The sequence below is a fragment of the Arvicola amphibius genome, chromosome 11 (genome assembly GCF_903992535.2).
Source record: "Arvicola amphibius chromosome 11, mArvAmp1.2, whole genome shotgun sequence".
Classification (NCBI taxonomy): Eukaryota; Metazoa; Chordata; class Mammalia; order Rodentia; family Cricetidae; genus Arvicola; species Arvicola amphibius.
The window spans coordinates 21,155,156-21,182,252 of NC_052057.2; the positions used below are offsets into that span (position 1 = coordinate 21,155,156).

The following is a 27,097-nucleotide window of genomic DNA, read 5'->3' on the forward strand; positions in this document are numbered from 1 at the left end:
TCTGATGGTGGAGCGCAGATTGCTCAGGCTGACGAGCCCCATCACCAGCCCTAAATTTTATTTGACAAAGCTTAGAATTACATTCCCTTTGTAAGAGATTTTATTCTTTCATGAAGATACTGTGATAAAGTGTGAGAGGGACTTGACTTGAAGCCATTGAGTTATAACTGTAATGACATCTACTGACCTATGAGGTCAAGAAAGATACAGAACAGTCCTCACATTAAAAGCTTGAGTTTGAATTAGGATTCTAGTTAAAGAAAGCCTTCTTTTATTTTCCCAATAATGTATACAAATCACATATATTACCTGAGTTAGGATGTATCAACTGAGATTTTAAAACTTAAAGAGGGAATTTTAAAGAGGGAAAAGAAAAAGTCAAATCTACAGTCTTTTGCACAGCCGTGGTGCAACAATGGCACATGCATCCGGGGGATAACCGAGAGCTCTCTAACTGGACTTAAAGTCTGCTCGATAGGACAGACTTCGGGCCTCATACTGCAAACCCAACACCATCCATGGCTGGTGGGGAGATGGACTCTGGTGGAGAACCTACTACAGCAACTTTCCTAAAGCAGCATAATCCTAACTGCATTCAAATACTTATCCCTACACCCACAGGTAAGTGAAGCTCTCACCCCATCAAAGAAGCTTCTCTTCGCAGCAGATGGAGACCGCTATAGGGATCCACAATGGTCAAAACACAGAGCACAAGCGACTGGAATGCCAAATCTCAACTGATACATCTACAACACAACCCTATGCCTAAGGTACAAAACAATTGAGTAGGAAAGAGCAGAAAGATTCTAAAAGGCAGGGGACCAGGATGCCTGATGCAAGATAATATCTTCTAGACAAGACAAGAAAACTGTACCCAAGAAATAGGGTTGTCCAAACAAGACCTGAACAATGACAACAGCAGCTGACATGTCAGCATTGATCAGAAAAGATCACAAGGTTCCACCTCTACATGAGGGGCTGTAGGAAATCAATGGCTAGCGAGAGTGACATAAAGAGAGAGAGAGAGAGAAGAGAGAGAGAGAGAGAGAGAGAGAGAGAGAGAGAGAGAGAGAGAGAGAGAAGAGAGAGAATACATTTTCTTCAGCATGAGGTCAATAGGCTGTTCAATCCCAAGTGGTCAGCCCTAAACACATGTACATACAAACAACACTATATAGACTCAGCAGGGTGTGTGTGTGTGTGTGTGTGTGTGTGTGTGTGTGAAACAATAATAATTAGATGAGAGAAAATAATGAATTTAAGAGGGAGAGGGGAACATAAGAGAGACTGGAGAGAAGAGAGGGAGGGACAGAAATGATGTAAACAGAATTCATGTATAAAGTTCTTAAAATTTTTTAGTAAAAAAAAATACATGATAGCCCTGAATTGTGTAAACTACATTGTGTAGGGGAAAAGGGCAAGACAAAACCACCCTGCCCCTGAAACCTAAGTTAGTGGACGGAACCCACCCTGGCCCTGAAACCAGAGCCAGTGAAGAAACACTTTAGCCCTAAAGCCAAAATCAAAGAAACACACCCTGACTCTGAAACCAGAGCCAAAGAAACACACTTCGTCCTAGAACCAAAGTCTGTGAAAGAAATATGCTTTAGTCCTGAAATTAGAACCAAAGGGCTAAAAAGGGACAGTGAAAGAAACACAGTTTGGCCCTGAAACCAGAGCCAACACTGCCCCTTACCACCTAAACCAGCCAATCCCTGAGCAGAAAAATCTCCCTGGGGAAAACTGTGCCCCTTCGAAGTGTCCGTTCCCACCCTGGCAGGGGTAGCCACTCTCAAGGACTCCTCCTTCACAAACAAATGTTTCTTAAAAGAGTTTTCCATCAGCTTGAAGCAGAAGAACCTTTGCTGAGGCATCCCCTATGGCCGGAGCAGGAGGATGGCTACATTCTTACAGGGGTTTCCCTTGAGCAGAGTAAAACAGAAGTAATCTTGGGTGGGCGCAGAAGAAGAAACAGAGAGCTCTGCTAGGATGTTCCCGTAGGGCAAACTGGACAGAGCTCAGCTGTAACGCTCTCTCTAGGAGGGGAGCAGGATTGCTACATCCCCACTGCACCCCAGCTTCAGGTACAGTCTGATTCCCAACAAGCCAGGACATCTTTACCGCCAGAACTTTAACAGTCACATATTAAGTGAAGGATACAGCTTTTAAAGAACTCACTGGTAGATGAGCACACCTCTAATCACATCACCCTGAAGGCAGAGACAGGTGGGTGTAGATCCATAAGAGTTCACTATGGCTACATAGTACCATATCTCAAGAAAAAAAAAATCATTGAGAAGTTCTTTTTAGCTCCTTAAGGTTGGCTCATTTTCCCTGTGAACTAATATTCAGAATAAGAAAATATTCTCATTTCAAATAAATTATGAATGTATCCACATGATGTAAAAGACCAACTGATACAAGAAAGTATATGGGAGGCTGGGCATAGTGGTGCACGCCTTTAATCCCAGTACCTGGGAGGCAGATACAGGCAGATTTCTGGGAGCTCTAGGCCGGTCTATACAGTGAGTTCCAGGACAGCCAGGAAGACATACAGAGAGACCCTGTCTCAAAAAAATAATAAGAGGAGGAGGAAGAGGGGAGGGCAGAAGGCAGGTAGGCAAGCAGGCATAAATCCATGCAGCCATGCAGCCAGGCAGTCATGCAGCCATGCAGCCATCCATCCACACGGGGACTGGTAAAATGGTTCCATGGATAAGGGCTTGCTCTATTTAGGGAGATCTAAGTCTGGGTGTCCAACACCTATATAAAAAGCCTAATCCAGTACTGTAGTTTCTCCAGTAGAAGACAGGAACAGGAGGATCCCTGGGGCTTGCTGGGCAGCACCTAGGTTCTGGGTTCAGTGGAAAATCTCAAAGAAATAAGGTGAAAGGGCTGGAGAGATGGCCCAGCAATCAAGACTACTTTCCTGATCTTCCACAGGACCCATATTCTATTCCTAGCACCCACATGACAGCTCAAAACTGTTTACACTCCAGTTCTTGAGGATCTAGCACCCACATGACAGCTCAAAACTGTTTACACTCCAGTTCTTGAGGATCTAGCACCCACATGACAGCTCAAAACTGTTTATACTCCAGTTCTTGGGGATCCAATGCCCTCTTCTAGGCCTCTTTGGACACAGAACACACGTGGTACACAGACACATGTGCAGCAAAACACCATATCTATAAGGTAAAATACAGTGAGGAGCAATAGGAAAAGATACCTGATATTGGACTGCTGGGCTAACACACACACACACATATACACACCGAAGCATGTACATGCCCAAAACATATGAAAGAAAATAATATACAAGGCTTTGAAATTTTACCAGAATATAGTAGATACTATATACATCTTAGAATGTAATGCTGTATATATCTAAATAATTACAAAAAATGCTTATACAGCATTCCTTAATTTTTATTACATTTCGTGTGTGTGTGTGTGTGTGTGTGTGTGTGTGTGTGTGTCCCACAGCCCTTTCATGGCATTCTTAACAAGTAATGAAATCACTGTTTATGGCCTTTGAATTCTTTTTTAAAGAAAATATCTACAAATCAGTAAATAAATACATAAGCTAAACAAAAAACAAAACAAAGCCCTTCCCTGTTCAGAAAAAGAAGTCAATTCTACTTCAGCTGGGAATTAAAATTATCCTCTAACATGGCCCCAGACCTTCGTTAGCCTAGAAACTTTAGCACAAATGACTCCAAGATGGAAGTGTCATTCAGGGTGTAAAACTAAGCACATAGACAGCATTCCCTGCCAAAACTAAACAAACACCTAATCCATCAAAGTCCATGGTTCTGGGAAAGCCTCTAACTGTGCTTGTTAGCTTCTGTAGCTCTGCTTCTGACTACCTGTTCTCGCTAACTGAAATATGTCAGCCCGGAACATGGTTACATGCTTAAAAGCTCATCCTGAGGAAGACCCAGGGCTACCCTGGGATCTGAACATCCAGTATAGTCGCTAGCTGGCTAATAAAGACTTCCTACTGGCTTAAACCCAAGCCTGTGCAGTCTTCTCTGGTGAATACCCCACAGCAATCCCATGAAGGCTAACAACTGGGAATTATCTGATAATAAAAAGAAACTTTACTGTTTGAACAGAAAATGAAAGAAGAAACTCTGTTAACTTTAATTTCAAATGATCTGTCAATCAGGAGACAAGAAAAGTGATACCTGTACTTACTGTCGTTGGATCCCATGCTAATCAGGTCATCAGAGTCTACATTGTGAACTATGGCTGCTTTGTATCCTGCTCTCTGTGCATTTAAAACCTGCAGACGAGAAAACAGTCATAAGTTGAGGAAAAATGGCTACAAGTCTAGAAACCGATCTTGTGCCTCTGTGGGAATAAAGCACAGATGTTCTTGAAACACGTGGATGTCTATAAGGGACCACTGAAGAGTTCTTTGGATACTTTCCTAATTCATTCAGGGCATTAGGAGAATCCACAGCAAATAAAGGTTGGAGATATGGCACAAGTGTTAAGAGGATGCAAAGCAATAAGGAGTCTGTTTCCAAAAGAGAAACTTGCTATGAGCAGGCTTAGTAATCACTAGGTCCCAGGCATTCAAATCCCATCACGATACTTACTAGTGGTATAGACTCAGGCTGAGTACTTTCTCTGTATCTGAGGGGGTGAATATAGTATGCTTGTTCACATACATGTACATACATGTACATAGGTATAGCTGTTTGTGACTACCGTTGGATACCAGAGGTTGACATCGTTGTCTTCCTTAATCACTGTTTACTTTCGGAAGCAAGGTCTCTTTTTAAACCCAGAGCTCACAGATCTAATTAGTCTAGGTGGTTAGCTTGTTCTGAGTATTTTCTGTCTTCTCCTTGGCTGCTACACCTACCCAATATTTAATTTGCATGGTGCTTGAGATCAGTCTTCACAGTGCAGGGACAGGGATGTATCTTTTAAGTCATCTATCTACCCAGTTAACTTTCTTTTTTAATTCTCAGTTTCCTAAATTTCCTCATATGTAAAAATAGTATTTTTAAATGCTTAAAACCATGCTTTAAACATAGAAATGTGGCATATGAAAGTAACTTAAATCAACTTGCTCAACAACGGTACATAAAATTTCTTTCAAAAATTAAAAATAACCTCCAGCCAGATAACCTCCAAAACTAGAGAGCTACTTAATATTTTCTCAAACCTCTAAAATAGCAACTGATGACCACGAGGATTCAGCTAGTTGTGTGGCAAAAGTTTGCAACATGAAAGATTTGAAAATTGTCCAACCATCCTATTAGGTAGAAAAATATATGCATGATAAATATGCTATATATTTACATATATTTTATATATTTTGAATGTTTAAACACATAAATTACTTTTAAAAACTACAAAAATTTTATATATTAAATATTTAATATGGAAAGAATCTCTTGAAATCCATCACCTTATAATTAATGCTTTCTATAATTTGTAAATAATTTCTAAATAATTTGTTTTAATTTCCAGGTCTAATATTAGTTTTATTTGGTTAGCAGAACTAAAAATACTGAAAACTGCTGTAATTAATGGAAATAAAACCTATATCAAGTTCCAAAGCATCAAGGAAAGCCTTGGGTTGAGTTCTCAGGAGTCAAAGCAATGTCCCATTACTGATTCTCTGACTGACAAATGGGTGAATCACAATGAGGCTATGTGTGTATGGCAGGTCGGCTTTGCACAGCCAAGTCTCTTCGAGCTATCCATGACCTCTCAAAAACTACCCAGTGTAAGTGTGGGTAAGTCTGAATAATTTTGTCATCTCATTTTTGAAAAATTGAGAGATATGAGTGTTTTCAGCCAGTAATACTCTGTTCATATTTATGGCCCCATTATCTATAAAATAGCCTAATACAAAGTAGAACATCATTAAATAAATGTCACTGAATGAAGTAAATAAAGCATTCATTTGGATTAAAAGTTCACATAAATAGTAAAATTGGGCAGAAAGATTTTCCGAATAACTAATTAAAAGAAATAGCTTGCTGTGTGGTGGTGGAGCACACACCTTTAATCCCAGCAATTGGGGAGGCAGAGGTAGGCGGATCTCTGTGAGTTCAAGGCCAGTCAGTCAGGGTTGCTACACAGAGAAACTCTGTCTCAAAACAAAACAAAAAAGAAACAAAAGTTTTACTTTTTTTTTTTTTTTTTTTTTTTTTTTTTTTTTTTTTTTTTGGTTTTTCGAGACAGGGTTTCTCTGTGGCTTTGGAGCCTGTCCTGGAACTAGCTCTTGTAGACCAGGCTGGTCTCGAACTCACAGAGATCCGCCTGCCTCTGCCTCCCGAGTGCTGGGATTAAAGGCGTGCGCCTCCACCGCCCGGCAAAGTTTTACATTTTTACACACAAGTGCAGTATCTTATTTTTGGGTGGATTTTTATTACCACCTAATTTCATTGTCTAACTTATAGTTACTAAGAAAGCACATGGGCCTCTTCCTCAAAGAAGCTGCTGCTGTCTGGAACCTTCCGGAGAAGCACCGCAATTTCTGCCTCTCGCTACATGTTAACTTATCACTCATTCATTATATTGTCATGATAATACAGACTTCTATAGTTTTATTTAAATAAAAGCATGCGTAGGTGGTGTTCCTGTTAGTTTTTCTGACACTTCAGAGACCATTTTAATTCTTCCCCTAAAAGCTAGCCAAGTAACCAAGAAGTGTTTCTTTTTACATCAAGAAGCACCTTTTACCACAGACACACTTTAAGAAACAAAAGATTAAATCAATATCAAAAGCCATTTCCTGCTGATCTAAAATACAAGGTTTAAATTTTTAAAGCTAACTTTACTTCTCTGATAGCATATTAGGGCTGACAAAGCCACCACGGAAGCCACAATAAGAGCAAATGAGACACTGAATGCCATGCACAATAGCAATAAAGAAAGATCAGAAGCACTGTTCCCCTATGGAGGCCTCAGTCCTGCTGTTTACCATGTCTCCAGCAGACTGTCTTTGAACGTCCTAAAGTCCACACTAACTACCAAGTGCCCTGTTCCTCAAGTCCCATCTATGCACCTTCTCCCCCCACACCAGTCGTTCTTAGGTTAGAGTACTTAATCAATCTATTTACTTCTTAAGTACTAATGTTCTATTCATCTTAAACCAAGGCACATGTATCATCCCAATTCCAAAACAGGCTATCAAAGGCTATTTAAATATTTAGACGCTATCTACCTAAGAAGTTTTCTGGTGAGAAGAGCCAAAGTATCATCAGTTTTGTAAGACGCTTTCTCATTCCAATATTATTTTTGAGATTTACTTGTTGTTGTCGGTAGTGATGTTGGTGGTAGTGGTGATGATACTTGTGGTGCGTGTGAACATGGGTGCACAACGTGCCATAGTACACCTGTGAGGTCAGAGGACAACTCTCAGGAGTAGTTCTCTCCCACCTTTCCATGGAATCAGGGGATGGAACTCAGGGTGCCAGGCTCGCAGGTAAGGTTACCTGCTGCGTCAGCCATCTCTCCAAACCCTCACCCTCAAGTTACTACAACACAGCGACATGAATGAATGCATTAACAACGGCATGCTAGGTGTACACAGAAATAGAACAGCCATTAAGTTTTTAAGACTTTATTAAGCAATTGAGGAGAAATATTTACTTCACATATCTAGCGTGCAACTGTTTCCACAAATAAAATGCAACATTATATTACTATCAAAAGTTGTTTATGTGAACAAAATGAAAGCTCCTAAAATAGAACATGTAAAACTAACAAAATGAGAAACAATTCTGTGAGCTTAAGTGTGAACTCTAAAAAAAATGTTTTCAAAATTTAACAATTCCTCCCAAGGTTTCCTTTTGTTGCTTTACTGATGGAGAAGAAAAGTGAAATCAAGAGACACATTAACATACGAACCAAAATGCTTATGAAAACAAACAAGGAAACATATTCATGTTGAGAAACTATAAATCTCAAGTGTCAGTCAAATCAAATTACATTTCAACTAAGCAGCAGCTGGTATTTTTAAGAACACATGAGACAGAAATAAAACCTAAATCATTTAGTAATTATGTTCATGGTTTTACATTCATAAAATGCAACCTCAAACACATGGTGTCAGATGGAAGCAAAGGATGAAAAGATTCATGAATAAAAATCACACATGGTAAACAAAAACCTGAATGCAAACAGACATCAAAACTAAAATTGCAAGAAAAAAACCGACCGAACTGTATTACCAATCTACCTTTTAAGGGACTGGTCAGAGCTATTAGCTCAAATTGCAGTGTATATACTGAACACTCCTCATCTATCTAGTCAACAAACCAGAGGACACTGCATTATGTAGACCAGGTGGCGTCTAACAAAGAGTTGCAAGGGAACAAGGGACTGCTGGTTTGTTATTATAAACAGGCAACATGTCAAAAGATAACACACTGCTAATGATAGTGTCACCAATGAAACAGGGTGTAAAAGAAATCCTGGAAATGAAACAATGGTTCATCTTTTTTCAGTCTGAACAAATTGATCATAGCTTATAGGAAGAAAGAAGTGACTGTGCTCTTAAGATGACCATGAATGAAGAACTCATGGGCATTAGAAGCAGGAAGCTATTAACATCACTTAGAACATGACATGTAAGAACAAAAGGACTTGCTAGACATTTGTGTCATTATCTCCAATGTTCAGCATGGTCCTAAATCTAGATATTCTTTTCTACATTTTAGAAGTGAGGTAAGATAGACCCCACAGTAAGTCACATTGGGGCAGAGCTGAGATGGAAGAACATTTTGTTAGGTTAGAGAGCAGCTTGGAGCTATAGTTTGGATATATAGTATCCCAAAGGCCCATGTTCAAGGCTAAGTCCTTAGTTTGGCATTATTAGAAGATGGTGGAAACTCAATGGGATGTTTTAGGTGACGGGGGGCTGCTTTTGGGAGGACTGTAGATACCAGTCTATTCCTCAGGCTCTCTCTGCTTCCTGTCCACTGTCAAGTCGGCAGATTGTTCTAACACATGCTCCCTGCCAGAAGTAACAAAGTCAAGGAATCATGGGCAGAATCCTTGGAAACTATGGCTGAAAATGCATTTTCTCTTCACAGACTGCCTATCTCAGATAGGCATCTTAGGCAACAGTGAAGGAAAGCTAAACAACACAATGAGATTTGCCGATGGAACAGGACCATTACCAGCACTTAGCATCCCACCAAGGCTGTAAAAGGAAACAGAAGTGAGAAAGATTTGGATACACTAATATTAGGATCCTACAGGAAAAGCCAAACTTATTAAATAAACACTGTGTGCCAAGAAAAACTGTGTTAAAATACTGAGGTAAATTAAATGGAAACCCAAGAGAAGAAAATACTATGGCATGAAATACATATGGCTGAATCTCTACAAAAGTGAAAATTTGATTTCATGGTAGAAAAAGAATAGATTTTTCTTGCAGAGAAGACAGCAATAACAAGCCAATAGCATGCTAAAAACAAAATTAGAAACAGAAAGAGCTACTTGAAAAGAAAGGTGCCTCTGGAAAGCAGAAGACCCAAGAGCAGAATCTCATAACAACTACATAACCTAGCTTTGAAAGCTTCTCTTAGTATTACAAGATGTATTAATTTAGACAAGTAACTTCCATACCAATTAATATAATACACTCAACTGAGAAGGTTGTTCTCAGGAGTTAACAAGTTAATATACACAAAGCTCTTAAACCAGTACCCAGACAGCTTCCAGCACACAGGAAATGTGTTCTTGTTATGATTAGTGCATGGCAATTCATTTGATTATTACTGATATAGACTCAGAGGTGAGAAGAAATAAGAAAAGGAGAAGCAGGTTATGGAGCCCTTGAAGGCCGTTCAGAATAGCAAGCTTGGAATTTCCTCTTGTGAATTCCAAGCTGACACTTGAAAAAGGATAAATGGGGTGTCAGAGCAACCAGCTATGGCTGGATTTAACAAAGTACGATGGTGGCAATGATATAATTTTTCTTCATAACTATATTTTTGTCCTTGGGAACCTGGAAGATGTCTTTGACCAAAAGTCACAAAAACTTAGCCTGACTTGATAAAGGGAACTAGAACTGGCTTTGAACATGTTGAATTTGAGAGGCACCAAGGTTTACTAGGTGAAAGATTACATCAGTCAAACTAGAGGCAAATATTTAAAGATTTTCAGCAAATAAATTCATTTATTAACTCAGTGTTTTGAATAAAACTCACTATAATTTTCAAAATGAACTTCAAAAACATAATCCACATTTTTATCTTTCCTATCAGTCCCAATCTCCTCGAATAGCTATACACAGAGCTAAATATAATTTTTGTTACTCTATCAAGAGGCAAATAAGCAAGCATGTATACACATCTATATTATAAACCTGCAAAAACCATAAAAGCATAACGGGTAGAAAAGAATCTCTTAAAAAAGAGCACAGTCATTGTAGACAAAAATATTTCTCACATATGTTGAAGTTTCCAAGCTTTGTCAAGTAAAGGGCACCAAACGTGCCCTGAACTCAGTTAGTCACGGGTTGTAGTGAACAAGCAGGCCTGCCCTCTTCAGTAAGTGTTAAATGTCAGCCTGCTTGCCTCAGCCCTTACTGCGGGCAGACTGCTAAATCATCATGACTCCTTCCACCCACACACTCTCTTCTGCAGAAGAGAAAGGAAGAACTAAACTTAAGAAGAAGTACTCTTCTAGAAAGGAAGGAAGGAAGGAAGGAAGGAAGGAAGGAAGGAAGGAAGGAAGGAAGAAAGAAAGAAGTGAAAAGAAAAAGAAAAAAAAATGGCAGGTGGTGTCGCACGCCTTTAATCCCAGCACTTGGCAGAGGCAGGTGGACCTCTGAGTTTGAGGCCAGCCTGGTCTACAAAGTGAGTTCTAGGACAGTCAGGGCTACACAGGGAAACCCTGTATGGAAAAACCAAAAAAAAAAAAAAAAAAAAAACCCTAAAATTAAAAGTGTATGAAAGCCCCAAGAAAGGCTGTCTGACACACAGTCCCTTACTTGAGATCATGATTTGGGTGGGACTCGGTCTGCTGCTAAGTGGCATCCCCACTATGCATGGTTTGAAAGGCCAGAGATAAAAAGAATTTATTTCTCTAGAACATGTTTTCGGTAAGTCTGTGAAGCTTCTTTGCTGTACTGAAAGCTATTTATTCATTTTTTTAAAGATTTATTTATTACATATACAATATACCTCTGTGCCAGAAGAGGGCACCAGATCTTATTACAGATGGTTAGGAGCCATTATGTGGTTGCTGGAAATTGAAATCAGGACCTCTGGAAGAACAGCCAGTGTTCTTAACCTCTGAGCCATCTCTCCAGCCCTATTTATTCATTTTGAGAAAGCCAGAAAAGAGATGCTGGGGTACTTTCAACTTTAGAAAGTGAAAATCATATGCTATGTCCCAATACCATCAGAATGTGGCTCATAGGCCAAAAAACTTTAAATATTGGGAGATAATAATTGATACTAAATTAAAGATTAAAAACATTTTTGAATTTGCAACTGCTCAGGCCTATTTCATTGATGTGAACAAAAAGCTAGCCTAATCAGTATCTCTTTACCAACACACACACACACACACACACACACACACACCACACACACACACACACACCACACACACACACACACACACACACACACACACACCACACACACACACACACCACACACACACACACACACACACACACCACACACACACACACACACACACACACCACACAGCAATTTTTCAGCAGCTCAAATGAGTGACTCTAGTGAAAAAGCTGCCTCAACATTCAAGTGCTAAGACTGCAAGTCTAAAAATGGCATCTCTTAGAATACGGTAGATATTAAAATGCACACAAAAATGAAATCTCTATTCTGAGTTGATATTAATATCATTTTTCATGTGCTGAAAGGATTCGTATTCCAACCAATCTTAATACTTCTCAACCTAACACAGCAGAGGTGGCATTCTAACATGCTCATCACTGAACACATGGTTCCCGGAAGTAGGCTAACACAGCCGAAAGATATCTCTCTGTATTTGCTTATCTGCCCACTAGGACCATCCCAGATGACAAGGATTCACACTGTGCTTGATAAAGAACAAATAACTTTGATAGAACAATTACAATTAGAATCTTGGTTTTTAGTGCCACCCAGTGATGAATCTCAAGCACACATGTCCTTTTAAGGCTTCTCACTGTTCTGGTGTCCTAGCCCTATATTTAAGGCTTAATACCCAGATCTACATAAAATATAAGCTCTAATGCTCAAATTTAGAAAGGAAAAAATAGACTTTTAGGACAACGTCAATCAAGAAGGTGGGAAATATTGCTATTGAACAAAAAACATTCTTTATCCACAAAAAGAAGTACAAAAGGACCAGCCACGGTGGCACGTGCCATTAATTCCAGCTCTCAAAAGGCAAAGGCAAGCAGATCTCTGTGAGCTCCAGGCTGGCCAAAGCTATGTAATGAGATGAGACGCTGTCTCAAAGAAGCAGACAATGCCTTGCTGTGGTTTTCCCCAACCTGAAGAAACAATGTTTCTTTTCACAAGCGGTTTCAGTACAAGATAAAAGGTGAAAGTGGGTGGTCGCCAAGGGACCAACAGCAGTCTGGACTGCACAGCCCATGTCAGGCCGGCGGCTGCACAGCAAGACCTCATAAGGAGCAGTGCTTGCTGCCAGGTCTGACAAGGAGCTAAACCTTCAGAACCCACGTGGTGCTGGAGAGAACTAACTCCTACAAGTTGTCCCCTAAGGAATACTGGACCCATCCCTGTAAGCAGCTTTAACAGGATGTTTGACTCTCATTAATAGTTTGGTGACGTAAGTCATCTTTCTCTTAGGTCACATGTTTTCTTCTTGCCTAAGCACCATTCATTACGGCACATCACAGTAATCTGAGTATCCTGTGTTTGAAGAGCGTGCAAATAAGCTAGTTTCCTAACATTTGCTTTAAGCTAACGCATTGATACAAAATTATAAATAGACATAAATGGACTGCTATTGACTACTTGAAATATATTTATGTAAAATTCAGAAAAAGGTTCTGTATCTACATTGTAAATCATGAGATGATGAATGTAACATAAAGCTGTATATAATAATCTGGAAGCTCAGAGAAGTACAGTTATTTTTAATCAAAGGCTGATACCTAATCATCAGAAATTCTCCTCAAGGTGAAATTACATCTGCTTCTCCAGTAACTAAGATGACTTTACCCTTCCTTAAATTACTGTGATAGGTGGTCTGTAATTATTACTATTAGTAATAACCTGTATTTTCTACATTACATCCTAATGTAACTAAACTGCCTTTTGAAACCAATAACAAATTTTATAACTGATATCAAGTCACTAAATCAATATCCTGTCAATAACTAAATTTCTTTAAAACTCTCATTTTTGCTGTCTTTATCATTATTATATTTACCTAAAATGGGAAAAATCATGCAACACCAACTGCAAACACCTATTGCCTACATCTGACATTCAAGGCACTGGCAGGGATTTGGGATTCAGATGGATGTAATCTATTTTCAGGTGTTGATTATAATCACTTCTTCCCCGAAAGGGACACCCCTGTATTTAACACAACTACAAAGAAGATAATATCAGGAAATCACCCAAGAGCCATTAAGCATATCTTTGAAGAAAAACTCATAAAATAAAAAACATGTGCACATGTACAACCAACTAAAATTTTATCCATTGAGACTGTCTATATGGTGAAATCTAAGGGGAAAAACGTTAATTATTATTATTATTATTATAAATACAAAAGTGAGAAAAGTTCTGTGGGGAGCTCTGCCTTACTACCTAAAATGTCAGCTTTGCCCAACTGCAGGGAGACAAAGCCCAATTTCAGGGACAGGCTATTACTACAAACATCGCAATCTAAGTGTTGATAGAGATAAAGGGTAAACATTTTGTCTGCACTGTAAAAGTGAAGGCTAAAACAAAGCCTCCTTTTTACTTTTTCCTTTACCCATTGGCCACTAAATATTTATAGTTCATTTTGTAACAAATGAGACTTAAGTAAAATTTCTTCTTAATCTTGTCTTCAAAGTTGTTTAATTTTAATTTCCTTTAGCTGGCTCCATTTTTATTTTACTCTGAATAATTTCATACACTGACTTAAATCTTTCCTGAAAGAGAAAGAATTTAAATTAGATAACAAAAGATAATAATAATAATATCAAAAGCCGGGCGATGGTGGCACACGCCTTTAATCCCAGCACTCAGGAGGCAGAGGCAGGCGGATCTCTGTGAGTTCGAGACCAGCCTGGTCTACAGAGCTAGTTCCAAGACAAGCACCAAAGCCACAGAGAAACCCTGTCTCGAAAAAAAAACAAACAAACAAAAAATAATAATAATATCAAAAGGAAAATATTACCTTTATATCAAAATTACAGTCAAGTCTTCTAATCAAAACGATAAAAGTGCTGGATGAATTGTCTTTTAGTGGTGGAGGCACTATAGGTTCACAAGCATTCTCTGGTTTCGAGTTAATCAAAAAGCCCTGAAAAAGAATCAGTAGTAAGTTATTTCTGTTTCACTCAAGAGGTCAATTATCCCACAGACGGCTTCCATTAGTCTCCTGTGCTTTATTATGCTATTCTGCATGTACTTCTGGAAGCTACAGTTGTTCACAATCCCAGAACGTTATTCTCAACTTTCTATATATACACACACAACCACACACAAACATACACATTCATACACACATGGAGTAATCATTTAATACTCTTTAACTTACTCGAAATAAATAAAATAGAAACACAAATTGCAATTTTCTTCCACTTACATAAGGATGTATTGAACTCCTACCATAAGGCAAGCACTGCCAGACACAGTCTAAGTGCTGTGAGATAGTGATTTTACCCTTGAGACACTTCCATCCTATGCCAGGAGACCTACCTCAGAATCCATGGGGCATTGCTTCAAGAATCCCAGATAGAAAGCAAATCTATAAATGCTCAAATACCTTAAATAGTTTAGTTGGTGTGCGGAAGCTAGGCATAGTCTAGAGTTACTCATGATACCTAACATGATATAAATGACATATAAATAGCTGCTAGTGTCACTATATTGTTTGGGTGACTACAAAAAGAAAATGCTGTCTGTATATGGTCAATACAGATGTAAACTTTAACAACAATTCACAGTAGCTTTTCAGTTGTTATTACATTTCTATTTATTATTTGTGCATATTATATGAACTATATTATATGTGGTCATTATATATAATTTTATATATATATAAAGTTGCCTTGGCCATGGTGTCTCTTCACAGCAGTAGAGCAGTGACTAAGGCATTGTGGATCAAGCACTTTTGCTTTGACCACAAGTATGTCATGGCCACACGTAATATATATATTCACTATTACAACTATACCCAGTAATACACCCTCTCTTCCCTAAGCTGCTTTTGTCTTGGTGTTTGTCACAGCATAAAGGGGATTAGAACACCAGTCCTCTCTGAAGCCTGCACATTGGTTCCGAGTTTTATCCATGAAGCAGTGTCATCATCTTTTCATAAATCCCCTTTCATGTAAAACCACAGAAGAAACAGTTCATAAATACAATTAATGCATTTCTGAAATTTATAACTTCATCAATGTATGAACAGAAGAAATAAAAAGGGGCAAGTGAGATGGCTCAGTGGATGGTGCTTGCTGCCAAGGGTGACAACCTGAGCCCAATTGCTGGGACCCACATGGTAGAAGAGAAAATTAACTCCTGAAAGCTGTCCTCAGGCCTCCACGTGCACACCATGGTGCACATGCACACACACGCACATGTATGCACACATACGCACAAACACACAAAATAAATAAATGTAACAAGTTTTTTAAAGAACTAAAAACTATATATTCAGAAAAGGACCCAAAGTAAGTATTACCTGTAAGTCCCTGGTAATACTTAATTCTGGAGACAGATATGACTGCTACGTAGGTATGGTTAAAGAAGAAACAAAGGAAAGCTTCTCCTGTTCTTAAATGTTCCCTGTTCTGTTTAAATATTCATTCCAGTGATAAATAACCACATGATATTCACAGCGTTTTTAAAAATAATTTAAATTCTTAAAGAAAACTAAAAGCAGATATGCCCACTACAGAGTTGCACACCATGCTGATTGAGAACTGGAAACATTATGTATGTGTATTCGAGATTATACAACAAAAATCTCATACTATCTTGGAAGGAGGAAGGAATTTCTAATTATCATGCCAGAGAAAAAGAGAAAATACACTAATTTTTAACCACATAATAAAATTGTTGAAACAATTACTTAAACTCAAGAAAAATTATTTAAACTCAAGAAAAAATATCCCAAAGCATATGTAAAAAAACAATTGATACTTCCAATATGTAATCAGCTCTGGCAAAAAAAAAGAAATGCATCAGTTTTTAAATGGGCATAGAGTATTTATAGTCAACTAACTCTCTCAATGTGTCTGTGTATGCATGCATATATACATATGTGTGAGTTATACAAGTAGAAAATCTAAGATATTTAATCTTATTAGAAACTTCTGGCAAATTAGTGAATATTTTATATCTAATACTGAAGATAGCATAGAAAAAAAGGATGGTCTCAGACAAAATGATAGAATTTTAAACTGCCCTTAACCTTCTATAGGCAACCTGAAATCTATACCAAAATTTAAAACATGCTATGTCACAAAGAAAGCAATCTTACATTTCAAGACATACCCTATAGAGATAAATTCAGCAGGATAAAAACATTGATTAAGCAAGGACTGGTAATGCATGTCTTTAACCCCAACACTCAGGAGTAAGAGGCAGGAGAATCTCTATGAGATCGAGACCAGTCTGTTCTATACAGCAAGGCTACATATTGAGATTCTCTCTCAAAAAGAACAAAAACAATAAAAGAAAAAAATCATGGAAGATCTAAATATACAATTCAAAAAGTTAAATGTTCAATATCCATAGCATTTCATGACATTGCAAAACCAAGAAATTATTCAAAGTAATAATGAAGGTCTTTCCCTATCAGCAAGAAAACTTGACAGAGAACAAATTATGGAGGCAGGATTCAAGCAGCAAGTTTCAGTTAGTGTTAAATATAGCTTTATTGTGCACACAAACACACCTGTATAAAGATGCATACATAGCACACAATGGCTTGAATAACTTCATCTTCTCAAATGAGTACTTCAGTTTTTATGATAATAAATACTAAGAAATGTTTTCAGTCAGTAAATGACCATTAAAAACACCTTATTAAATCTATGTTACGTATCTTGTATGTTAGTATCTTCTTACCTTTAAGCCTTCAGCAGGTAGCCTATAGCCAAATCTTGCTGGAAGATCCTCAAATGTCTGAGATGCATTTTCAAAATTATACTAAATATAAAATTAAAAGAATCAAGTTAAAATCAATTTATATATTACATTTTAAAGTTTATTAAATCACATAAATTGTCATCTCTGTAATTCTGATTTACTAGTGCAACATCATAAAATAGAAACAGAGCATCAATTAAGATAGCAAGAATAAACATAATTTACATAAACCACCTAAATTTGATTCTAACTTCATGTATTATCAAACATGAACAATAATTCTGTAACATTACATACCTACTACTGTTTTCTGGGCAAAGATAATTCCCTGGCAACGAATTTTCTAGATATATAATTCCAGCAGACAAGTTCCCTTTTATTTTCTCTATATTTTAAGGGTCTTATTTAATAGAAGAAATTTACAAGATTTCTGGTAAAAGCTATGAAAGATGACATTTCCTCCCAGCAAAAGTAACATCAACTCAAACTCTGATGTACTGTCAACTCTAATATAAAAGAACACTTAAGACAGGGGTTCTCCATCTTCCTGATGCTGTGACACTTTAAAACGGTTTCTCATGTTGTAGTGACCCCCCAACCACAAAGTTATTTTTTTTTCCTTTTTTTTTTTTTTTTGGTTTTTTGAGACAGGGTTTCTCTGCAGCTTTTTTAGAGCCATAAAGTTATTTTTGTTGCTACTTTATAACTGTAATTTTGATGCTGTTATGAATGTGATATAAATATCTGTTTCTGATGGTCTTCGGCAACTCCTATGAAAGGGTCATTTGCCCCACAATGGGTCACAACCAGTGGAGAACCAGTGATTTAAGGACCAAATTCAGCGGAGCACATAATAGGGAAAACTAAAGCTATTTAAGTATTTTGATTTGATTTATTATTGTTGGGAATGGTACACACATGCCATAAAGGGCATATGGAGGTCAGAAGATAATTTTGTCGAGATGGTTCTTCACGTCCATTTTGATGTGGGTTTCAGGGATTGAATTCAGGTCCCAGACTTGTGAAGTAAGCACTTTACCCATCTCAATAGCCCAAGTTATTCAAACAATTTCCATTTTCCATACAGATATTGGTTCTTGTGCTATAGTATTGAGTCTTCTACTATAATAAAAGAGAGTGTGCTTTTAAGAGATAATAGGAAGACTAGGGACATAGCTCAGTGGTAGAGCCTTGCCTAGCATGCATGAAGTCCTGAGTTCCATTTCCAACACCACAAAAAAAAAAGCTTATAGTTCATAGCAGTACCGACCTAACTGTGAGATAAGTCTGCTGTGTCATTTAAAATGATTAATCTACTATATGGAAAACAAGAGAAAAAAGAATAGGAAAAAAAGCAAAGAATAACAAGTAACTTTTGTAACGCAGATGAAATCTATGCTACTAGTAGAATTTAAGAGAGTTGTTCATAAGCTGTATGTCATAAATAGAAAACATATTTACAAAGTAAGGTAGTTACTTGATAGTAATCACAAGACAGAAAAGTCTTCAGGGGCTAAGAGCACTTTCAGAGGACACAGGTTCCAATCCTAGCAACACTCACATAGTAGCTTAAAATCACCTCTAACTCTAGTTTAAGAAGACTGATACCTCCTTCTGGCCTCCATGGATACTATGCAGCACATATACATACATGCAGACATTCACAAATACACATAAAATAAAAATAAATAAGTCCCTTTTAAAAAGATGTAAACATCAAGTATGCCTTGAGAGTCACAAAGCATAGAGGTCACATATCCAGGTGGACAGGTGTGCTACCCTGAATCAATCACCTACTGGACAATCCTGCTCTTCCAGCATCATCTGCCAGAGGCATGAGATAAGAAGTACGGTAGGCGAGCAACATTATCCTCATAGCTATGCCAAGGCACAGACATGTCTCCCTCCCCTACAGAATAAGCACCATTCAATCAGGACAGCTGCCAGCTGTCGAGTCTCTTGGCCTCACACTCAGCTCCTGTCACAGTGAAAGCTGATGCAGGCAGCAAACAAGAGTTCAGGCTAACACAGCAGGGAACACAGGACCGGGGTGACCCAGTGTCTGAATGTTTCTGCATACACCCAGATTTCCCTTTGCTTCTCACTAGACAATTATTCATTCTGTTGACTTGGAAACCCAGCCCAAAATCGTACCTGTGGGCCACCAAATGTACATGGTAACTGCTCTACACTGACATCCTGCTGCAACAGAAGTTCACACTTTCAGAGCGATTTACAAAATGCTTTCGACACAAAGTACTTTCAAATCAACTAACACAATTCACATTTAATCTCCTAAAGTATCGTTATTTTGGTTACTCAACCACGGTCAGCTCAGTATTGAATCTAAGGAGGTCATTTACCCTTCCTAAAGACACCAATGTAAAATGAAGAAATTTATTTAGAACAGTGCAGAAAGAGCAAGGGAAAATACAAGTGTATAAAGGTAGCACTTTAAAACGTATGCTTTGAAAATGAGGAAATGAGAGAAGCCACAAATAAGTGTTTTTGGATCACTTTTATGACTAAATTTTTGGAACTAAAACCTCTCTCTTGAACAGTACTTGTAACATCCATCAGGGCTTGGAAGACAGGTATTCATTCATTTATAACCATATAATATAAACTATTACTATCGCCCTCATTCTGAATGATGAACACAGAATACCTAAAACAACTTACACAGTTTACACCATTGGAAGGAGCAGGAGTCAGAGCCCTGGCTCTTAAGCCACAAGGTACAGCTATACTTCCACTTTCACTGTCAGGCAACTGTGGACTGAGACGTTAAGTGATTTGCTCAAGGTCATCTTACCACATGAACAAGAATTTAACTCACCTTGTAACGCTATTACCAACATTCTAGACTACCATTACATATAATCTATCCGTCCCTGCCACTTCTAACTATGTGATTCTTGATGGTCACCCTGCTGACCATCAAGTAACCAATCATCTCTGACAAATACAAACAATGAAATCAAAGGCAAATTGGGATCAACTAAAATGATGTCATTCAACTGTAATTAACAAAATAACATGAAGTGGCACATCCATGTTTAATGCTGCTACACTCACAACAGCATGATGTTTACTAAGAAAGAAAAGAAGAAAAGGAGGGAAGGGGGAGAAGGAAAGGGGAGGGAAGTAAGGGAGAAGAGAGGAAAGGGGAAGTGTGGAAGGGAGGGAGAAAAGAAAAGAGGGAGGGAAAGAAAGAGACCAGGTGAGGTGGTACACTCCTGTAATCCCAGCACTCAGGAGGCAGAGGTAGGTGAATCTCTAGGTCACCCTAGTCTACACAGTAGGTTTCAGGACAGTCAAGATTATGATAACAAAAGCTGTCTCAAAAATAGGAAATAAAAGATACCAGGTAGTAAAGAAACCAATGAGATTCTACATAAGAGCTGGTTGGTTATGGTGCCGCGCCTTTATTCCCAACACTCAGGAGGCAGATCTCTGTGAGTTCAAGGCCAGCCTGGTCTACAGAGAGAGTTCCAGGACAGGCTCCAAAGCTACACAGAGAAACCCTGTCTAGGGGCTGGAGAGATGGCTCAGAGGTTAAGAGCGCTGCCTGCTCTTCCAAAGGTCCTGAGTTCAATTCCAGCAACCACATGGTGGCTCACAACCATCTGTAATGAGGTCTGGTGCCCTCTTCTGGCCTTCAGGCATACATGCAGAGAGAATATTGTATACATAATAAATAAATATAAATAAATAAATAAATTTAAAAAAAAAAAAGAAACCCTGTCTAAAAAACAAAACAAAACAAAACAGAAGGTTCTACATAAAACACAAGGATGTAAGTATGAGCACATAGTCTCAGGAACAAACACACCATTTATGAGGCACTTAAATGTACAAGAAATTTATGCTGGATATTAAGCAAAGAAAAGAAAATAAGACATGCTCAATTTTCAAGTACCTGTACGTAGTTCAGCATGTTTATAAACACATTGTAAGATCCATCATCTGTGGCTTTTTTTAAAGCACTGAGTGATATTTTTAGACATAAATAAATTATATTACACTTACTGCTAAAATGTCTGCTTCTACAGGCAGCAGGTTCAGGAATGCAAAGAGCTGCACAGTCAAGATGGTGTAGACTTGTGTGGCAGACAGCATGAGCATCCCTATGGAGAGCAGCATCTCGTAAATCACCTAGGAGATAAAGAAAGAGTAACTGGAAAAGCTGGTGCTTTCACCCCTAGAAGACACCATTTCCCACATTGATTCTCAACACCCAAAAATATCCATTTAATTACAAATGTGCTAATATTAATTATAAATGTGCTAATAAAACCAAGAAATATTTTGAAGCCAGGCATAGTAGTGCACACCTTTACTCCCAGCACTAAGTTGGCAGAGGAAAGCTGATACCTATGACTTCAAGGTCAGCTACCTCTACATAATGAGCAAGGGTTACACACACACACACACACACACACACACACAGAGAGAGAGAGAGAGAGAGAGAGAGAGAGAGAGAGAGAGAGAGAGAGAGAGAGACCAGGACAGGGAGGCACTTCAGTGGTGAACATCATTTGCCTAGCAAGCACAAGGGTATGTTCAATCCCACAGTACTGGAGAAGGGGGTTAGTTTTAAATAGTAGCATACTCCCAGAAAAATCTATGTTCTGCATTTTAAGCACAGAACAAATATTTCCCCCACAGAGCTTTGTTATAGCACAACTTGTTCACCAACCCAGTTTTTGGAGAAAGATTTCAATCAAAATACGATAAAAAGAAAGCAGACAACTTTGCTTTAAAATTTAAAGTTTTTCTACATTTCTAGAAATTGTATCTTTTGTTCAATACAAAAATTCATATACACTCACTAAATATAAATTCATGTAATTTGAGATAGGCTTCATTGGATGGCCCTGGATGGCTTAGAATTCCCTACTAAGACCAGCGACTAGGCTGGTCTTGAACTCGCAGGGACCAACTACAACTAAAGATGTGTGCCACCACGGCCACATATGTACTTTCTTTACCTTTCCCTATTACCTTTCCCTCCACGACCACATATGTGCTTTCTTTTTTTTATTTTTTTTTATTTTTTATTTATTTATTTATTTATTTATTTATTATGTATACAATATTCTGTCTGTGTGTATGCCTGCACGCCAGAAGAGGACTCAGGACCTTTGGAAGAGCAGGCAATGCTCTTAACCTCTGAGCCATCTCTCCAGCCCCATATGTGCTTTCTTTACCTTTCCCTATTACCTTTCCCACCACGGCCACATATGTACTTTCTTTACCTTTCCCTAATACCTTTCCCTCCACGACCACATTACCTTTCCCTATTACCTTTCCCACCACGGCCACATATGTGCTTTCTTTACCTTTCCCTACTACCTTCCCCTCCCTGTTTTTTTTTTCTTTTTGAGACAAGGTCTCACAATAACAACAGCTGACTTAAAACTTAGTATGTAGTTCATGCTGGCCTTGAACAAGCAGTGATCCACATACCTCTGCCTCCCAAGTGCTGGGATTGAAAGTGGAAGATACCTTTAGGTGTTGTATTGACATTAAAGGAGGAAAAACTAGTTGACCCTCTCTGATCTAGAAATCAAAACATTCCAGATTTTGTAAAATTTCACATTTATGATTTTTTAAATTAGAAACATTCAATTGGTATAATTTACAGAAATACAATGAAATACTTCCCATACCAAGGACTTTTCGTAAGGGGCATTCAATTTTTTGCATTGATTTCCTAATAACCTAGCATTTTATTTTCCCTATCTATATCTAAAACTGACCCCTTCTCTCCCTTACACTCTTGGAACCAGGCCACAGTGACATCATGGCTTACCTCCAGAACCCCTGTATCTTTCCCTTCATAAACTATCTCCTCTGCTATTAAAAATAAAAATAATAAAAGGCAATTTTATTAATAAAAATAATAAAAGGTGTTTGCTTCTCCCAGATCATTCGGTTTTCTAAATTACTCTCCGATCTATCTTATAACAAATCAAAATCCCAGGATAGGACTGAAGATTCAACAGTGGATAAAATTTTTATTGGCACGTCCCAACCAATTATATAGTATACTTTTCAGGAAAAAATGAGAACATGATTAACAAAGGCAATAGACTTTATAGTGAACTGCTTCAATAAATACCAACAAGTTACAGAGAGTCAACACTGATGGTAGTGAGTGAGAGTTCTTGGTGGGGAATGAGACAGATCCAAAGCCTGAATCTGACTCACACACTGAAAGCAAAATACCTGTACATAGTTTCTGAAACACCATTTTACAAATCCATTAACATTGGTGATGAAAATGTGTTAGAGCTGACTGGGTGTTGACGGAGCCTATGACAAGAAGGTTTGGTGAAGACAAGGGAGCAGGTGGAAGCAGAGAATGACCGCTCACAGGGACAGGGGGAAGATTAGAAAAATGTTCTAAACTAGATTTTGGTGTTCGTTGCACAATTTTATAAATATATTAAAATCACTGCACTGTACATCTGAAGTAAATTGTATATTGAGAATTGAGCTACAATAAAAATGTAAGTGTATAACTTTGTTGAAATTACTTCTTAAGATAAAGTAGCCTTACCGGTGTGTTACTGAGACACTGGGCAGCACACACATTCATATGATCAATATGGAGTGCCACGTTGTGCAATGGCTGGGGTAAAGGGTGCAGACAGTGATGGTCCAAGCAGTCTATCTCAGATGAAGATGTGGCTGTGAGAGCTAGTGAGTGTGCCAACAGACCACTGGCCTTGATGAGCACATGATCCTCACATTAGACAACGTGGCACAGATTCATAAAATGAAGTCAAGAAAACAATCTGAATGGAGATGAGATGGTGCTTCCAATAAATGCTGTGAAGCTTTTGTTAAAAAAAAGAATTAAAAGGAAAACTATAAATCTGAAGCAAATGTTAACTTTGTGTGTGTGTGAATATATGCAGTTTCTATTAAGAAGGCTCGTGCTGACTAGTTTTACCACCTTGACACAAGCTAAAGTCATCTGAGAGAAGGGAATCTCAACTGAGACACTACCCTCTAAGAGATAAGACTGAGCTATAGATAAGCCTGTAAGGCATTTTTCAAATTAGTGATTGATGTGAGATAGTCCAGCTCATTGTAGGTGGGGCCATCCCTGGGATGGTGGTCCTGGGTTCCATAAAAAACAGGCTGAACATGTGGGGGCCCACAGATGTGAGTCTGTCCCACCTTCACACAGGTCAGAGAGGTTGAGTTTATTTTTACTCTTTCAAAGTTGTTGACAACAGGTGTGGCTACAAACAGGATATCTTGGCCAAGGGTGTGGTTACTTGGTTTCTTGGGCATTAAGATGGCCCATAGAGGTGGATCTGCTCCACCCTGACCACAGGTCAGAGAATTCAAGCCTACTCCAGCTCCTTCATTTTAAAATAAAAGATTTGACATAGAGAGTGGCTGCCTACAGGATGCTTGGCCTAAGGTGTATTCGCTGCATATCTTGCCCAAAACATCAAAATGCTTGACTCAGGAAATACTGGCTTAATGTCTCAAGCATTGAAGCAAGTACCTGTTCTGCTTCTGTCATGCTAAAGCAGTCTTTTGCCTTCTTTCTCCCTTTCTGTACTGGGGTATGTAAGTGTATGGAAAATAAACACGGACAGATTCAGTATTCACTGAGTTGCCTTCCTGGTACTATCCTATGTCTCTTTATTTTTTTTTTTTTGTATCTCCATCTATTATAACATTCAACAAGGCACTTATGACATGAACAAGTCATGGGAAGCAAGCCAGTAAGCAGCACCCCTCTGTGGCCTCTGCATCGGCTCCTGCCTTCATGTTCCTGCCCTGTTTGGGCTCCTGTCCTGACTCCTCCAATGATGAACAGTGATACGGAGGTGTAAGCCATACATTTCCTCCAGGTTGTTTGTGGTCATGGTTTTCATCCCAACATTAGTAACACTAAGACTTTCGTGATCAATACATTCTCAAGAAAGCATGAAAGTTTCTACATTTTAGTTTAAAGTGACTTTGCTTCATTAAGAAGCCTTCTAAAGGGAAAAGTTTTAATTCTTTAATGGCTCCTCCTAGCACTTAGCCTACTGTGTGAAGAGAAATAAATACATCATGTTACTAGACAACATTCAGCTGTATATGATTCTTCACTAGAGAATTTAAAAGGGAATGACTCTTAAGTTTGCTATAAATCCTTTTCCAAGAAAGGTACAAGGACATAAACCTGTAGCCCCAGCTACTTAGAAAGCCGCTGTGAGATGGACCGCTGCAGCTAGGGACTGAAGACCTATGAGGGCCCAGAGATGTAGATCGCTCCACCTCGACTGAAGGTCAGAGAGCTGGAGCTTACTCTAGCTCAGGAAGTCTGACTTAAGGAGTGGCTACAAAGAAGACGCCCTGATGTAGGGTGTGGTTGCTTGGTGTTTTGGATGTTAAGATGGCTCACAGAGGTGGATCCGCTCCACCTTGATCAAAAGTCAGAGAATTCAAGCCTATTTCTGCTCCTTCAAGGAAAAGACAGAAGGTTTGACCCAGGGAGTGGCTGCCCACAGGATGGTCTAAGGTGTGGTCACTGCATGCCCTGCCTAAAGCACCTGAATGCTTAACTCAGGAAATAGTGGCTTGACATCTCAAGTATGGAAACATAATTGTTCTCTTTTTACTTTGTGTCATGTTAAGGCAGTCTTTTGCCTTCTTCCCCCCTTTTTGGATTGTGGTATATAAGCAATGGAAAATAAACATGGGCCTATTCAGTGTTCACCAGATAGCCCTCCCAGTTCTATCCTATGACTCTGTATTTCTTTCATCTCTGTTCCTCCTACCTAATTTTTCTAATCTACACACCCCCTACCCTGGAATGTGCAAACCCCATTGAGGCTGGACCACAACAGAGACCAGCCTGAACAACAACATAGTGGGGTTCTCACCCCTCAGCATCCACCCTTACCCCACAGTCGCTATCCCAGTCTTATAGGAGGAAGAAGAAAAGATAATGACTTTTTTAAAAGGGTTTACTTGTACCATTTCTTAAAACTGAACATGATCTTCAAGGGAACATGGAGGCTACTAAATGGCTGTTAAAGGAAGCTGTTCCTTTCAAATACCAAGATCTTCCACAACCTGATCTCATGATTCTAATCCAGTATCATCGATGCTGAATATGAAAGCTTTACCTGAACAACGGAAGACTTCTCCATGACCACGTACTTTACACTGGCATACTGTGCTTTCAGTTTGTATACTCCTACAGAGAGAGTATAATGCCACCCACACAATGTCTGTGTGGCAGCACACATCTGAAATTCCAACAGTGTGTGTGGTGGTGGGGGGACAGGCAGAAGATTACAGGGCTCACTTGTCACCTGTCTAGCCAATTAATGAGCACCATGGTCAGTGTGAGATCCTGACTCAAAAACAGTAAAAAAAGAAAGAAGGCAGAGAACAATACAGGAAGACAGAGATATCAACTGTTAGACTCCACACATAAACTCACAAACAACACACCACACACGGAATACATGCATACAGACACAGAAAAATCTAACAAATCAAATTCAAGAACACATTAAAGATGACATTTGCCATAAAGTTCAATTCAACATATGTGAATCAATAAACATTCACACATCAAAAAAAATTGCGCACATAAACAGACATAAGGGCAAAAACCACATTATCATCTCAATCACTGCATATGAGGCTTCCCACAAGTCCAGCATTACTTCATGACAAAATCCCCAAAGATATGAGCAACAGAAAGAAAAAAAACTCAATACGGTAAGTTATGTATGACATACCCATAGCCTGTGGCATTCTAAATGGGGAAAACAGAA

The 27,097-nt window shown here is 38.6% G+C and overlaps 1 protein-coding gene across 1 annotated transcript in view; it reads right to left on the reverse strand.

Annotated features, from left to right (window-relative positions):
• Window positions 1–27,097, reverse strand: part of Rnf13 (ring finger protein 13) — a 72,832-nt gene that overhangs the window by 26,607 nt on the left and 19,128 nt on the right. The window contains exons 2-5 of the mRNA XM_038347002.1: window positions 21,321–21,446; window positions 17,268–17,348; window positions 14,368–14,493; window positions 4,201–4,288 (exon numbers count right to left, since the gene is read on the reverse strand). Coding sequence (XP_038202930.1) covers window positions 4,201–4,288; window positions 14,368–14,493; window positions 17,268–17,348; window positions 21,321–21,434 — 409 coding nt within the window. The 5' untranslated portion in view covers window positions 21,435–21,446. The remainder of the gene's footprint in view (window positions 1–4,200; window positions 4,289–14,367; window positions 14,494–17,267; window positions 17,349–21,320; window positions 21,447–27,097) is intronic.